Source organism: Lepidochelys olivacea (genome assembly GCF_965140295.1).
Source record: "Lepidochelys olivacea isolate rLepOli2 genome assembly, chromosome: 25".
In the NCBI taxonomy this organism is placed as follows: domain Eukaryota; kingdom Metazoa; phylum Chordata; order Testudines; family Cheloniidae; genus Lepidochelys; species Lepidochelys olivacea.
Genome location: NC_140435.1, coordinates 14370220 through 14387029, shown reverse-complemented (window position 1 = coordinate 14387029; position 16810 = coordinate 14370220). Strand labels below are relative to the sequence as shown.

The 16810-nt window shown below is 53.2% G+C and overlaps 1 protein-coding gene across 1 annotated transcript; it reads right to left on the bottom strand.

Moving 5' to 3' along the window:
* Positions 1-2490: 2490 nt before the first annotated feature.
* Positions 2491-13203, bottom strand: KISS1R (KISS1 receptor). The gene is made up of 5 exons (XM_084614522.1): positions 12504-13203; positions 6452-6576; positions 4842-4977; positions 3904-4142; positions 2491-3240 (listed from the first exon to the last, which is right to left on the bottom strand). Exons 1-5 carry the CDS (start codon positions 12745-12747, stop codon positions 2884-2886), a joined length of 1101 nt encoding a protein of 366 aa, XP_084470648.1. The 5' UTR covers positions 12748-13203; the 3' UTR covers positions 2491-2883.
* Between the last annotated feature and the right edge of the window lie 3607 nt (positions 13204-16810).

Below are 16810 nucleotides of genomic sequence, written 5' to 3'. Positions count from 1 at the left end.
TACGTAGCTGCCTCTGCAAAGAGCCCCGTTTGTACAGGAACTCAGGGAGCCGCGCCCATCCCGACACCTCCTGGCCTCTTTGGGAATCTGATTCACCTCTTTTTGTACCGTGAGTGATGCCTTGAGCTGCAGACCCCACTTCTCCCTCAGGGAGCTGCGGTTAACCGCCTGCTCTCCCTGGCCTTCCATGGTCACAGGTGTCATGAGCTGGGATAGGCTCAGATTTCCCCCCACCATGATATAAATTCCTCAGACCCAGCAATCGTCTCCCCTGCAGATGGAAAGAGCACAGCATGCTCTTCAGAGGCTGGTGGCAAACAGGAGCTGCTAGCCCCTGTTCAGACATTTCCCCCTTGGCAGGCTCAGCTAGTTCTAGCCAGGATCAATGGGTCACTTAAGCTCAAGGCAGTCTCCCAGTAGCAGGCTCTCTCAGAGCCTTTATAAGGACAGGAACAGCCAGGCTGGATCAGTCCAGGGGGTCTGGTGAGTAGCCCATCTCTGAGAGTGGCCAGTACCAGCTGCTTCAGGGAAAGGTGGAGGAGCTCCCACAGGAAGAACCTGGCCCAGCGGTTAGGACACTAGACATGCATCCTGGCAAGCTGTGTTTGTGTCTTTGCTCTGCTACTGGCTCCCTGTGTGACCTTAGGCAAGTCACTTAACTTCTCTGTGCCTGAGTTCCCCCTCTGTAAAAAGGGGATAACAGTTCCTATAATTCTCTGCATGACCAGAGGATGGGAGGCTGAGAGTCTGAGGTGGCCAGATGCCGTGGTGATGGGAGCCACATAATTACTTAAGTTAGACCTGACCCCAGGAAAAGTTTATTCCCAAACCCTCCATTAAGTGAGTCCTTAATGATGGTCCCCAGTTTTCAGTGGCCATGGCTGGGAGGATTTGTAGGGAGATGGTTGGGTTTTCATTGACCCTAGATGAGTGCCTCTGGAAACCAGCCCAGTCTAGTGTTTATATGACAGAAGCAATTCCCTGGATTTGAGATATAAACCTTTTCCCCGCAGCCAGGTCTAATTACACAACAAGTCCAAGCTTGAGCTGAGCTACTGGATGGTCTTGCTGGACCCCACTTAGATGGGAGACTGATGAAGTACCATCCAAGGTGCTGCTAGTGATCCAGAAGGTGGCGCTCTCCTCCACTGAGTGAGCTCGGTGCTGTCGGCGGGAGGGTGACATCTTTACTCCTAGGGGAATTCTGCACCACTGCGCATAATTCATGTCCCCCGCCAATTTCTTTGCTTCCCTGAAGAAAAATTACTTTCTGACAGGGAAGCCAAGGGAAGCTGCAAGAGCAGCCACGCACCACTCCCTAGCTGCAGAGGTACATTGTTTCAGGCACCCGGAGCAGCCGGCAGAGAGGTAAATCACTGCAGGGCTGGGGACACCCCTGCCAGTGGCTCCTACCCTGAGCCAGGATCAGCTGCTAATCCTGGCTAGGCTGGAGGCAGGAGAGGACAGGACTTCCTCTTCCTCTGCAAGGAGTGGCTGGGGCTGTGTCAGACCCTCCCCCCCCCCCAGACCTTCCCTCCCGCAGCTGCAGGAAGCTCAGCATCCTCCCCTGCTTCCTGCCCCCATTGCTCCTCAGCTGCAGGGAGAGGGGTCACTGTATGGGGACTTGATCCCCCATCTGCCCAACCCCCATGCATCCAGACCTCCCATACCCAGACACCCACACCAAGCCTAACCCTGTACACCCAGAACCCCACTAGCCCTCCATACCTAAACCCAACCCCACACCACAGAACCTCAACCTCTGCATCTGGAGCCCCTTCCACCCAGACCCCCTGCCTCTGGCCTCCCCACCTGTGCACCCAGACCATCCCCCACTGAGCTCCCTGCACTCAAACCCCCACCCTGACGAGCCCCACACCCTGCACCCCCCTGATCCCTCACATCCAGATCCCCATGCAACTGACCCCCAACTAGTTGCACGCAGACCCCCACCCCACCAAGACCCACTCCCCCAGCACCCAGGCCCCCCTGCTGAGACCCCACACCCAGACCCCTCTGCTGAGCCCCACCCACCTTCACCTGGAAGAGTCCCATTACCCATGCACTTGGAACCCCCCGCAATGAGCCTGTGCATCCAGATCCCCCCACATCTAGACCCGCCACTGAGCTGCCTGCTCCCAGATTGTCCCACACCTGATCCTCTCACCCCACACCTGGATCCCCCCACACTGAGCCCCTCCACTCTTGGATTCTGCCTGGTTGAGCCTGCCTGTCCCACACCTGGTGTGCCTGGTGCAGAGGGGCAGGGCCCCAGGATGTTTCTGGGGCAAGCCCAGGCCTTGTGCTGTGTCAGGGTCAGGTGCAGCCTCACTGCTGAGTCCATGTCCCGGGGGCGAGGATGGGGGGGCTGCAGCGTGATCTCCCACCTTCGTGCAGCCAGTGGCCTGTGCTCCCCACTGCCATGCTGGAGCCCCTGTATTTATTTATTGACAAATAAAACTTTCAGAATTTTAAAATATTGTGCACAGAATTGTTATTTTTTTGGCGCTGAATGCCCTCAGGAGCACATCTTTCAAAGGAAAAGCAGAGGTTCTGTTTCTGTGGGGTTAAAAGTCCCAGGCCGTTTTTAGTGGGAATGGTTTAGCCATTTAGCCCTGGTCTCTTTGGGGTAATTACATACCGCCTGCCTGCCTCTCCTTCGGAGTGTCCTCCTTCACTTTCTGTCCTAAACTGCCAGGCAGTGATGCTCTGGGCTATACAAACAGCTGCTGCCTTCCACTCCAGAGGTGGCTGCATTACAATGGTGAGTGAGATGGTTTGTAAAGCAGTTTGGGATGAAAGGCTCTACGAGCTGCAAGTTCTTATCAGCAAAGAGAGTCATCTGGTCTCATGTTCTGGGCAGGGAGGGGCATGTCCACCTCCCTATGTGCCCGAGGACACAAAGTGCATCTCGGTGTTGATGTTGGTGTTGCCCGCATGGGTGCAGCCCACCTTTTGCTTGAAGATGAAGGGGAAGACCTTCTTGAAGGCTTTCCTGAAGTTGAGGCCCATGAAGGCGTAAACGATCGGGTTGACAGAGGAGTTGGTGTAGGACATGCAGTGGGCCCAGATCTTCACCTTGTAGATGTAGTAATTGTGCTGGAAGCTGGGGCTGAAGGCCTGGACGAGGATGAGGAATTGCACGGGCCCCCAGCAGACGGTGAAGAGTCCCACGATGCTGGCCACCATGCGGGAGATCTTGGCCCGCATCGCTTCGGAGCGCTCGGCCAGCTGCTGCACCTTGCAAGCCACAGAGACAGGGTGTGTGTGTTAGCATTCACAGCCAGGCAGCTCTGGTGGGAGTTGAGCCATCATGCCAGTGGGTGGACATGTGTAAAGAGGTATACGCACAAGTGGTTGCATGTGTGTATAACACCACACTCCGAGGAGGTGGTTGGCAGTGGGGATTGAACCTGGGACCTCTGGATTGGAGCGCATGAACTTCTGCTGCCTGAACTAAAAGAACAGTGCCGTGGCAAGCTTATCCACCTCTAGTTATGGGCCACCACCGGGGGCAACAGAGCATCACATGGGGTGGGTCACACGTGCAAGTATCGGTGGGTGCCTCTGCGTGCATTCATGTGCAAACAAAACAGTGGGTGCATGGGTGCAAATGGCAGCATGTGTTGTTCACAAGCATGTGGACACAGGTGTATGTACATGCAAGTATCTGCAGACACAGGCCATGCACCTGAGCATCACCTTACATGCACCGTTGGATACAGAGGCCAGGGATGAATCTGGCCCTGTGGTCGAGGAGTCCTGAGCACCATCAACTCCTGCTGGAGCCAGTGAAAGCCGTGGGTGCTCAAAGCTTCTGGAGATCAGGTCTTATGTAGATCTACACATGCACACACCCCCTATGGGCATGTGTGGGGAGTGCAGGGGGGAGGAGCCAGGTACCTGGTAGTTGTTATCGACGGGCTCCACGGTGGGATGTCCCATGTGGTAGAGCATGCCCATGTAGCAGACGCAGATGGTCAGTAGGGGCAGCAGGTAGACGGCCAGGAAGTTGTAAAGGATGAAGGCCTTCTCGTGGGAGGCGGAGGGGAAGGATTCACTGCAATAGGTCTGCGGCCCGAACCAGTAGCCCTCCGTCAACCTGTTGTACATCAGCACTGGGGTGGAGATGATAAAGGAACCTGCCGTGGGCAGCAAGGCCAGAGTCAGTGACCCAGCGCCAGGCTGGGTGCTTGCTTTAGTGGTCAGCAGGGGATGAAGGGACCGAACTGAACTGAACCAGGATCCCAGCCAGTGGGGGAGCAGGATGTAGGGACAGACCCAAACCAGAACCAGGAAGGATCATGGGTCGCAGGGGGAATGAGTTGGAGGGACAAAGGGAAGGGTCAGAACCAGGTTATGAGGATGATAGTTGCCAACGGTCCATTCCCTGAGGGTGGGGAAGGACTCCACTTGACACAGCCAGCAGCTTCAGCTCATGCCTGTGTTACAGCTGTCCCCTCCCTTCTTACATCCCCCAAATTCCCATTTCAGCCCCCATCCTTGAACATCCCCAACCTCCCCAGGTAGGGCTTGGCTTTGCAAACCACGCCCAGGGGTGGTTCAGATGCAGGTCCCATTTTATCTGAACCCTGACATTTATTGGGTCAGGGGTTGGGCCAAGGGTTGCATAAATGGTTCTAGGCAGTTTCTTTAAAAAATAAAGGGGCCCTTACCCAGTAGGCTCTGTCCCCTCATGCCCACATGGATCTCTCCATCCCCCTTCCTCCTCCGGGAGTGCCGGTGACGGCCCCTCCCGGCCAGCTCACCCCAGCTGCCCGGCACCACTTCAGGAGGGCCACCTTTCCCCAGTCTCCCCTACCCACGCCGGCTCTACTCACAGATCCAGAGGCCCACACTGATGGCGACGGCCACCCGGGGGGTGCGCTGACGCAGAGCACGCAGTGGGAACACGGTCACGTACCAGCGGTCCACGCTCATGGCCGTCAGGGTGATGCAGGTGGCCTGCACGGAGACCTGCCAGGGGAGGCAGAAGCGGAGAGGGGAGAGCCTTGGAGGGGAGTTGGCTGGGGAACCACATATCCACGCACCCACCCCGTGCATTGCTGGCGCCAGGTCGACTGTAACAGAGATACAGCAATACACAGCAGCTGAGTATCTGGCTCTCTGTGTCCGAGTATTCTACTCTTGGAAGCCGATGATCTCGGTTTGCGTGGTGTGGCGTGTTGGAAATGCAAGCTACCGCCGCAAGAGCAGGGGGGTTCCTGGCCTTGCTTGCAGGCTGTGTATGGACGTGTGCCATCTGGGACATTTCCAGTTAGTCTGGAAAATGTCAGCCTAAATCAAGGTGGGGGGGATTTATATAAGAACATCAGTGCTGCCAAAATGGGTCAGACCAATGGTTCATCTCGCCCTGTATCCCAACTCCAACAGTGCCAGATGCTTCAGGGAGAATGTACACAAGGCAATTTTGCAGCGATCCACCCTGTCTTCCACTCTCGGCTTCTGGCAGTCAGAGGTTTAGGGTCACCCCGAGCATGGCGTTGCATCCCTGACCATGTTGGCTATTAGCCATTGATGGACCTGTCCTCCAGGAACTTATCTAGCCCTTTTTTTGAACCCATTTATACTTTTATACTCACAACATCTCATGGCCCGGAGATCCACGGGTTGCCTGTGTGTTGGGTGAAGAAGTACTCCCTTGTGTTTGTTTTAAACATGCTGCGGATTCATTTCATCGGGTGATCCCTGATTTTTGTATTACATGAAAGGGTAAATAACGCTTCTCTAGTGGCTTTTTCCAAGCCCTTCAGAATGATAGAGACCTCTCTCATATCCCTCCTTCGTCATCCCTTTTCTAAGCCAAACAGCCCTAATCTTTTTAGTTTCTCTTTGTACGGAAGCTGTTTCATACCCTTGATCATCTTTGTTTCCCATCTCGGAACCTTTTCCAGTTCCACTTTCTCCTTTTTGAGATTGGGTGACCAGAACTGGACACAGTACTGAAGATGTAGGCATGCCATGGATTTATATAGTAGCATTATGATATTTTTGTCTTATTTTCTATCCTTTTCCTAGTCGTTCCTACCATTCTTTTAGCCATTTGGACTGCTGCTTCTGCATATTGAGCTGAAATTTTCAGAGAACTATCCACAGTGATTCCAAGATCTGTGCCTCGCTGCAGGGAGCAGCCTGCTTTGTCTCTCTCTGGTTTTGGTCACTGTGTGTTTATCATAAAGTCGTGTTATGCTGCAACCTTCCAGCAAGAGTATGTTTTTTATCTAACTTTTCTGTTTGTATAGCATGCACATAGGCCATGTGTGTGTTGTGCAACTGCATGAGAAATATATGTGTGAGGTGCCTGTGTGGAAGGAGAGGACAAAGCTCGCCCTGTTGCTGCCCACGCAGTCTCTCTTTTGAAGACTAAGTCCCCCGCAGTCACCCCAGCACTGCCCACAGTAATGAGCGAAGCCCTAAGCCAATGCCTCACCTGTTGGATGTAATTGACAAACTTGCACATGAACTCCCCGAAGATCCAGCCGGGAAGGGGATACAGCATGGCAGTGAACGGCACGCAGCACACCAGGAAGATAATATCTGTGGTGGCAAGGTTGGCTGTCAAAAGAAAGAAAGGGTCATGCTGTGATTAGGGCACAAGCCTTGGACTTAGGAGGCCTCGGTTCAAATCCTACCTCTGCCACAGGCTCCCTATGCCACCTTGGGTAAGTCACTTAGTAGCTCTGTGCCTCAGTTTCCCACCTGTGTGATGGGGAGAACAGCCTCTTAGGGGTGTGGTGAGGCTAAATCCATTAAAGATGGCGAGGTGCTTAGATACGGCAGTAACAGGGTCGATTTAAAAGGCGAATGAGCTGGCCTTTGCTGTTTCAGTTCTCGTCGTCCCCCTGCCATTCTGGGAACAACGGGTCTGAAACAAAGACTTTGCAGCTGGGAAATGGACATGTCCAGAACAACTGACCCTCCTTCTATTGATGCTGCAGACCTTGGTTTATTTCCCCTCCTCTTCACCCCACGTAAAGGGCCAGTCTCCACCTGCAGAGGCATGGTCCGGCGCAGAGAGCACCAGACTTGGAGCCTTTCTATTTCCACCCCTCTGTTAGTTGCTTTCCTGGCTGCACCCACAGATTCACAGGGGCTGTGCCTCCGCGGATGGGAATTGCCACTGCTCCAGTGAAGTCAATGGAGCTGGGTCAATTTGCACCGGCCGAAGATCTGCAAGGGACCACAAAACGTCACCTGCATCAAGCTTATAACTCCATCTTCCAGCTCCTGGGCCTGTCGGTTAATCCAGCTTTGATTCCCTCTCAGATTCCACTATGCCCGGTAGGCCAAATTCAGAGGAAATGTGTGAGGGGAGATTGGGGTGTCTAAGGGCCTGCTGGCCGTAAAAGAGAGGAAGGGTCTCCTGTATGCTAGTATGAATCTGGATTAACTCCATTGGCTTTAGGGGTGTTACTCCAGGTTTACACCAGTGCAAGAGGGAATCTACATACACAATGAAGGGCTGGAAGAAGGTGTAAGTCACACCCGTCTCAATAGCCTCTGAACCGTCTCAGACTTGCCCCTATGAGCTAACCCCAGTGTGGGGGGGCTGGGAGCCCAGGGTTTGGAGCTGAGTCCCATTCCTGACAGCACAGAGCCTTGACACTGGCTAAGGGGCAGTAATTGCTCTAGCGGAGTGGAAGTTTGAGCCTGGAGGATACTGAGTGCTTCCCGGATGCTGCTTGCTCCTTGCTGGATCAGGGCCATACGCAAAGAGCACCTGGAGTGAGATTTGTGAGGTGTACAGAGGGGGAGTTTCTAGTAACGTCAGCATCAAGAGGCAACAAGGTCTAGTGCTTAGAGCATGGGGCTGGGAGCCAGGAACTCCTAAAATCTAATCTCAGCTCTGACACTTGGCTCGCTGTGCAGCCTGGGATAAGTCATCAAACCCCTCTTGCGCCTCAGTTTCCCCACCTGTAGAAAGGGGATCCCTCCTGGGGCTGGGAAGAGGATCTATATAACCTTGGTCCTCAGCTGGGGTCAATAGGTGTTGCGCCATTGCTTTCAATGGGATTATGCTGATTTAAACCAGGCACCAGCCCTCTCTCTCTAATGCATTGCACGATCATTTTTTTAAGCAATCAAGGTCAAGAAAGTCAATATCCCCCAAGACCAGGGTTTCCTCTGAGTCAGGGGGCCTTGCGGTATTGGCTCATTTCAGGTTCAGCCGGGATGTCCTGGTTAACCCCTGTGCTCCTGGACTGCAGCAGGGTTCTGGTAAGCACGGATGGATTGACAGCGCTTCCATAAGGGATGTACAAGCTATGCGGGGCTGCCCTGAAGGTTTGCTTTGCCCAGGCAGCACTGACCAGAGCTGCCTTAGTCAGGTGAAGACGTTCATTCAGCTTCAGCTGGTTCGGTACAGCTGAGTGTCACTTACTTCACCGTCCTATCCCAGGTGCCTGCTCCTACTTGCACTGCAAGGGATGGTGACATTTGGAAGGGCCTGATCCAGCCCTGCTTGGCGCTTTGTCTGGTCACTGACCCCATAACCAGTGAGTGGAAACCTGTGAGCTGATCTTGCATCTTGCACCCACTTTGCACAGGTGTAAACGAGGACAGAAAGCACAGGGCAGCTGCAGATCAGGCCCCTATTGACTCTATTGTGCCGGATCAGGCCCCTCAATATTTTAGCTGAGGAAAAAGCTCTCGGTAACCTGGGTTACTGCACACAGAACAGGAGATTCTCACAATGAGCCAGGAGATTAATTGTAAAAGCAGCGGATGCAAGGATGGTGGGGGAGGGACTGGGATAGGCAGACTTTAGACTTTAATTTTCTGTCATTGGGCATCACAAAAAGGTCAAAATCTCTCCAAAGAAACTAGATGCAAAGTGACAAATAACCGGCCTGCAGCTACATATTGTAACTGATGCCTGCGGCTAGGAGGAGCGGAGATTGCTGGGGCGAAGGGAGAGGTGGGGCTCCGGGGCAGAATAGCCGGGTCACAAGTCTGAATGCTATATTACTTGAATGGGCTCTCAGAGATAGGTTTCAGAGTAACAGCCGTGTTAGTCTGTATTCGCAAAAAGAAAAGGAGTACTTGTGGCAGGTTAGTCTCTAAGGTGAGATTCCCAACCTCCAAGCAGCCTTCTTCCTAGTATTCCCACAGTACCCCAATGGGCCCTTCACGGGCCTAGAAAATGGCCTGTAATTTCCCCTGGCTGTTTGGTTTGGTTTTGTTTTTAACAACTAGCCGTCACAACGTACAAGATCTTCAAGCACAAAAAGGGGAAAGCTCCTGCCTAAAATGTCTCCCCCAGAGTCACTAATAAATCGTCACCATGAACGGACTCCGAAGATTTGGGTTGTCAGGAGTTTTGTTAAACCCTCTGCAGAATCCCTGCGCTGGAGAGGGCTCAAAGGCCCGAGTTCTCCTTTGACTTTCCTTCACAGTTTCACAGTGCCTCCGTCTTCCTGAGGGCACTGATCAGGATGCCTCTCACTCCGTGCTTAATTTGTAATGAAAAAGGTGCCAGGCCAGGGCAGCGGGGCTCAAGCAATTTTTTTACTTTCATAACGGATGTGGCAAGCCCAGAGGTGCCGGGGCTACGAACTGCCAGGCCCAGAGGTGCCGGGGCTAAGTTCTGGCAAGCCCCGGCACAAATTAAGCCCTGCTCTCACTCCTACGTGTGCTTGAGCAGCTCCTGTTCTGTTTTACCCGCATTCTGCCCTAGATTTCATGTTCTAGCAGTGTTGGATGATGACCCAGCCCATGTTCGTTTTAAGAACACTTCCACTGCAGATTTGACAAAACACAAAGAAGGTACCAATGTGAGATTTCTAAAGATCGCTACCGCACTCGACCCAAGGTTTAAGAAATCTGAAGTGCCCTCCAAAATCTGGTCAGGACGGGGTGTGGCGCATGCTTTCAGAAGTCTTAAAAGAGCAACTCTCCAATGCGGAAACTACACAACCCGAACCACCAAAAAAAAAAGAAAATCAACCTTCTGCTGGTGGCATCTGACTCAGATGATGAAAATGAACATGCGTCGGTCCACCCTGCTTTGGATCATTATCGAGCAGAACCCGTCATCATGTCCTCTGGAATGGGGGTTGAAGCATGAAGGGACATGTGAATCTTTAGCGCACCTGGCACGTAAATATCTTGCGACGCCGGCTACAACAGTGCCATGCGAATGCCTGTTCTCCCTTTCAGGTGACATTGTAAACCAGACGCAGGCAGCGTTATCTCCTGCAAATTGTAACCAGACTTGTTTGTCTGAGAGATTGGCTGAAGTAGGACTGAGTGCACCTGAAGGCGCTAAAGTTTTACACTGTTTTATTTTTGAATGCAGTTATTTTGTGTATATTATTCTACATTTGTAAGTTCAACTTTCGTGATAAAGTGATTGCACTGCAGTTCTTGTATTAGGTGAATTGAAAAATACGATTTCTTTTGTTTTTTACTGTGAAAATATTTGTAATAAAAAATATAAAGTGAACACTGTATAGATAAATGGGACGCAATTATTGTTTAAGCGTGATTAATCACGCAATTAATTTTTTTAATCGCTTGGCAGCCCTAATATAAATATTGTACTTACACTTCAGCGTGGTACTTGAACTTGTTTTTCACTTGTGAGCCTTGTTTGAAGCCCGAGCCCCAGCTTGTAACTTAGCTTCGTGGGGTCCCTTGTGGTGTGGGGACCCAGGCAGTTGCCCTGCTTGCCACCCCCTAATGCCAGCCATGCACTTGCAACCCCCCTAAACCCATCCAACCACTCCCTGATCTAGATGAGTTGAGTACCCCCGGAAGACCTCAGTGTACCTCCAGGGGTACACATACCCCTCGTTGAGAACCACTGATCTCGGCTGACCTTCTGTATAGCCCAGGCCAGAGAACTGCCCCCAAAATAAATTCTAGATCAGGTCTTTTAGGAAAACATTAAAAATTGTCAGTGGTAGAGAATCCAAAACGACACTTGGCAAATTCTTCCACTGATTAATTACTTTCACCCTTAATATTTTACGCCTTATTTCCAGTCTGAATTTGTCCAGCTTCAACTTCCAGCCACTGGATCGTGTTCGACCTTTCTCTGCTAGTTTGAAGAGCCCATTATTAAATATTTGTTCCCCATGTAGGTACTTATAGACTGTGATCAAGTCACCCCTTAACCTTTTCTTTGTTAAGCTACATAAATTGAGCTCCTGGAGTCTATCACTCTAAGGCAGGTTTTCTAATCTTTTAATCATTCTTGAGGTTTTTCTCTGAAGCCCCTCTAATTTATCAACTCCCTTCTTGAATTGTGGGCACCAGAACTGGACACAGGATTCCAGCAGCGGTTGCACCAGTGTCAAATACAGAGGTAAAATCGCCTCTCTGCTGCTACTCGAGATTCCCCTGTTTATGCCTCCCAGGATCGCATTAGCTCTTTTGACTGCAGTATCGCACTGGGAGCTCCTAATCAGCTGATTATCCACCACAGCCCCCAAATCTTTTACAGAGTCCCTGCTTCCCAGGAGAGAGACCCCCATCCTGGCCTACGTTCTTTGTTCTCAGCTGCATACGTTTACACTGAGCAGTATTAAAACGCACATTGTTTGCTTGAGCCCAAGTGATCCATATTGGTCTGAATAAGTGACCTGTCTTCTGCGTTACTTACCACGCCTGCAGTTTTGGGGGTCAGCTGCCAGCTTTAGCAGTGAGATTTTATGTTTTCCTCCAGGCCCTTGACAAAGAGGTTAAATAGCTCAAATAATTCTGTAGGTCAATTTTGTTTCAAAGGAAATTAACCCTGAAGGACTGCTCTGGAATACGCCCCCTCTCTTCTGAGGCATCCATCCACCAGCGTGAATCTTCAACTGCTAATGGGTTCGCTCTCTTGCCACTGCCTGCACATTGATTTCTGTGTAAATCTTTTGCGTGTTTCTCTGACAATTTGCTTTCTCTTTTCTCTCTTGCTTTCTTGGGCTGGGACGCAGGCTCAGCCGTTGCTTTTTAACACTACCAGATGATCTTCAACTCTGGCTGACCCCTAATATATATATTGATGTTATATTCTTCATTGTCCATTGCTCCCTCCACTGAGAGCAGACCCTCTGCTCCCTCACATCCTGAGATGCACATCCTGCCCGTGCCTAGACTGATAGTCATTAGATTATGAATCACCAGGAGATTTCTTGTTTGGAAGTTATTTTTTTCTTCTCCTCTTGATTCTTACTTGATCACTCTGGCAGTGTATCATTCTAATAATGGCTTGGATCAAATTTTTCTAAATTTCTAAGCCCCACCGTGCCCCCGTGCCCAGCCCCAGGGTTCCTCTGTGCTCAGCCCCACTGCGCCCCATGCCCAGCCCCACCGCACCCAGCCCCACCGCGCCCCCGTGCCCAGCCCCAGGGTTCCTCCGTGCCCAGCCCCACCACGCCCCCATGCCCAGGCCCACCGCGCCCCCGTGCCCAGGCCCACCGCGCCCAGCCCCAGGCGCCCAGCCCCACTGCGCCCCCATGCCCAGCCCCACCGCACCCCTGTGCCCAACTCACCAATGTAGAAATTGGTGACCGTCCTCATCTGCTTGTGCTTGGTGATCACGTAGATGACCAGGGAGTTGCCCGCCAGCCCCAGCGCCATCAGCAGGGCGAAGAAGAGGGGCACCAGCCAGGCGTCCACCAGGCGCGGGGGGCTCCGCGGCTCCGAGCTGTTGGCACAGAGCAGCCCCCCGGGGCAGGAGCGGTTGGGGAGCAGGAGAGAGGCGTTGAGCAGGGCGCTGGCAGATGCTCCCCGCATGGTCCTGGGGCGCAGAGCGCAGGACCCCTGCCTTTCCCTGGAGGGGGAAGGGGCCGCTCGCTAGCAGGACTCCTGGGTTCTCTCCTTAGCCCTGACCCCCAATGGAGCTGGCGGGTCTCCTGCCAGGGGACCCCAGGGAGGCTCCCCGCTCGCCCCTAGGGTCAGGGGTGGGGTTCTCCCAGCGCTGCCTTCAGCAACACGAACTCCCCGAGCCTGGCGAGCTCCCTTCCCGAGGGGCGGCTCTAAGTAGCTCAGGAAGTTTGGGGCCGGCGGGGGCGGGGGGGGGTTAGCTCCTGCGCTAACCTGCAGGCTGCTACCCCGCGTCCTCCGTCCGGAGCAGCAACTCCGCGGCGGGGAACCCAGGAGTCCGAGCGCTGCCCCAGGAGGGACTCAAGCCCCAAAGGCAGAGAAAGCCGCTTCAGCAGGACGCCGCGTCCCGTCTGCTCCGCCGCGCTCCGAAGCCGCTCTGGTTTCCCGCTCGCCCTCTTCTTGTAGTGGAGACGCCGGGAGCCCCTCCAGGGGGAGGCGCCTCTGGGGAGCGGCGCGTCCGCAGGGAGACGGGCGTGGCGGGGGGGGGGGGGGTGCTGCTCCCGACCCGAGGCGGTGGGAAAAGTCCCATCCAGTGGGCAGCTGCCCCAGGTCCAGGAGTTGTTCTCTCTGCTGGGGGCTGCCGCGCGGAGATGCCCCCCACCCTGTTAAAGAAATAAACAGCAGCTGAGAACAAATCAAAAGTGGGGTTTTTTTAAATGCACAGTCAGAGGGGCGGGGGGTGTGTGTGAGGTGCAGGAGTTCAGAGGCCAGGACTCCTGGGTTCATTCCCTGCCGATTCTCCCCATCACCCGGGACACAGCCCTCAGCTTCTCTGCGCCTTGGGTCCCCCAAGAATAAAGCCAGCGGGGAGCATAGGATTTACCGGCCCTACGGGAGTGGGGTGAACAGTCAGGAATCAGGTGCTTTAAAATGAAAGGCGCTGGGGAAATGCCAGGTGTTCTTGTGGACTGGTTCTGTTCTCTCAGCTCAGGGCATCTCTTGGGGAAACATCTTATTACCAACGCCTTGTACCTTGGATAAAGAGAAGATCGATCCAAGCTTCTCCTGCTACCATAGGATAAGAACCTCACAACACCCCTTAGGTAAGGCGGTGCTGTTATCCCCATTGCACAGGTGGGAAACTGAGGCCCAGAGAGACTAGGTCGACCTAACTGCATGGTTCAGGGCTGTGGAAAAGGTCATGCCCTGTGCAACTGAGACTACGTCTACACTACAGACCGTACAAAGGCCCAGCTCTTCCTTTCCCCAATAGAGTCCTCAGAGAAAGGTGCCCCCCAAAGACATGCACCTAACTGCACAATACTGCACCATGAAGGGAGACTGCACTTATGAACCCAGATGCTGATCACTTTATACCCTGAAGCATGAGGATTGAGAGCCCAGGCCCTTTTAATCTTACCTAGTGTAATCACAGTTGTTGGTCTCATCCACATAGACAGCTGATCCTTTTTTATTACCGTTGCTTCAGACATATCATGTGGGGGGTAGTTCCAAAGGTTAACAATATCTTGCATTTTTTTAAAAAAAGAATATTTCAGCTTGTAGGATCCAGGAGTGGCTGTCAACCTGCTAACTGCTAGCTAGTTGGGCAGTAATCATCATGGTTGAAGGGGGAAATGATTCTTCTCATGTAGCAGGGAGATCTAGGGGCTAGCTGTCCGTAGCATTAAAAAATAAAAAACGGTTCCATCTTGCAGGACCCTGGAACAGCTGTCAGCCTGCTAGTGCTTGCTTGTTGGCTGGTGATTGCAGAATGGCCAAATTAGCACGGCTGACGGGGGAAAGAAAACTTCGCACAGAAGCTGATGCAGTGTCAGAAAGCCAGCATCAAACGCATTCACTGTCCGGTGGGAGATGAGCCCCCCAGCTGGTCTGGATCCACCTCCAGGCGTCCGTTGTCAGCTTCAGAACAGCGCTCGGCCTAGGCCATGTCTACACTTACCAGCGTACAAGCGGTGCAGCTGTCCCGACAAAACGTTTTGCTGAGGTCCGTGCTGGTGCAGACGTGGCCTTCGGGGATTTTAGTGCTGCTGATGAAGACTTTCCGATGCAAGGTGTACACAGACACAATGTGCGTAGATGGCACATGTTGTAACACTGCTGAAACCTGGAGTCGGCAGGGCAAGGAGAGAATGTGAGCGGTGGGATGGGGGAAGAGAGGCAAAGCAGCAAAACAGCGGGGAATTAAAGTGAGAAAGGACCCGTGTGTGAGCTGAATACGAAGGTGGGAGATGGTAAAAGGTCTATCCCAGAAAGCACTCAGGCCATATTCTCAAAGGGATTTCAGCACCTAACTCCCATTGACTTCAGGACTATGGAAACCTTCTTCTCTTTCACCTGTGCACGCCAGCTAGAACTGGGCAGTGAACAGGGCTTCTTCTAGGCCCCCAGGGCCTGGTGCAGGAGGATGCTGGGCACCCACTGAACAATGGTGCCCATTCGGGGCCGGGGGGTGATAACCCCCTCTGCATGGTTTTTGCAATTGCTTAAAATTCTACAGGCCCAAGAGTGAGGGGGGCATGAGGCTGGAGCACTTTTAAGCTGTGGTCCCGTATTAAGCCAGGACAGCCGCTGCTACAGCTGTCCAGAGCATCGCTCGAGCTGCGTGATTGTAACAGACAGTGGAGCGACTGGGCCAAATAGCAGCAAGTGGTGTTGTGACCTGGCTCACAGGGCTGCAACGCTGCTCAAATCTGGCCCAGCTGTCCCTCCGTCCTGACAGAGGGGCAGCCAGGTCCAATGGTGCCGTGACCTGCTGCATGGGGAGTTGGTTCCTATGTAGCGGGGTGCAGGGGAGAGCTCAGCTCTTGGGGGCAGCAGCTCGTGCACTGTGTGGGTAAGAGAGAGGTGGGGTCTCTGCGAGAGGAGGGGGGCTGAGCACGGGGACCAGCATTCCCCACCCCCACCCCAGAAATATCTGAATTGTTGCCACTGCCACTGAAATCAATAGGCACTCTCAGGAGGTGCTGAGCACCCTGCAGGAGCTGGCCCATGAGCCTCCCCCATCCCGGGGATCAGAAGCAGGGATTGAAGCGGGTGTCGTGCTTCAGCGCTGGCCCGTAAGGCCTTGGCACAGTCTCGGCTTTAGCTTTTGAGCCTGTAGGGTCTCATTGTCTTGCACGTGGGCATTGCGGCCTCTCACCCCTACACCTGGCTTCACTGGAACAGGCTCCTCTTGAAGCCAGAAGGACACGTGCGTTTGCCTGAGGTCTACTAATGTCACCGTGCAGCACATCTCCGAATTGTCATCTGGTGTCTCTGTGGCACTGGCTGACCTGACTGATTCTGTCCTCTCACCTCAGAGCAGGTGTAATTGTTTGGTACTCAGACTCTCGGGTCACTCTCTTGCCACTCATCTGATCTTCTTCTTCTGCTCCTCCTTCCCCATCTCCTCCTTCTCCTTCTGCTCTTCCTTCTTCTTCTAATTTCTCAGCCTCACACAGGGCCCTGAGGTTATAATTGTTCTGCAGCCAGGATTTTACAAATATTGCCAAGGTTACAGAGAAAAATAGACACCAAATTGCTCCTGGATTGAGACAGCTCTGTGCAGCTCTCCAAGGATGATTCTAAAGGCCCAGAGAACCCACTGATCCCCACGCCAGCCCGGGCCCAGATTCTCTCCCACTGCCAAGCTCTACACAGCTCAAAAAGTGGGGAGAACCAGGGATCTAGTTACAGTTATCTGTTTCTGAGGCCCAGTCTCTGACTGCCTCAGTATGAGTTAGAACAGCCTAGGGGCTGCTCTGACCTATGTCAGTGGTGGATGGTCCCTAGGGATACATCTACACAGAAATAAAAGACCTGCAGCAGCTGACTCAGGCTCACAGGGCTCATGCTGCGAGGCTAAAACTTGCAGTGCAGATGTTTGGGCTCAGGCTCTGAGATCCCACAAGTGGGGAGGGTCTCAGACCCCGGGTCTGAACGTCTACATTACAATTTTGAGCCCTGCAGCCTCAGCACCGTGAGCTGGAATCAGTTGACCCAGGCTCTGAGACTCGGTGCCTCAGATTTT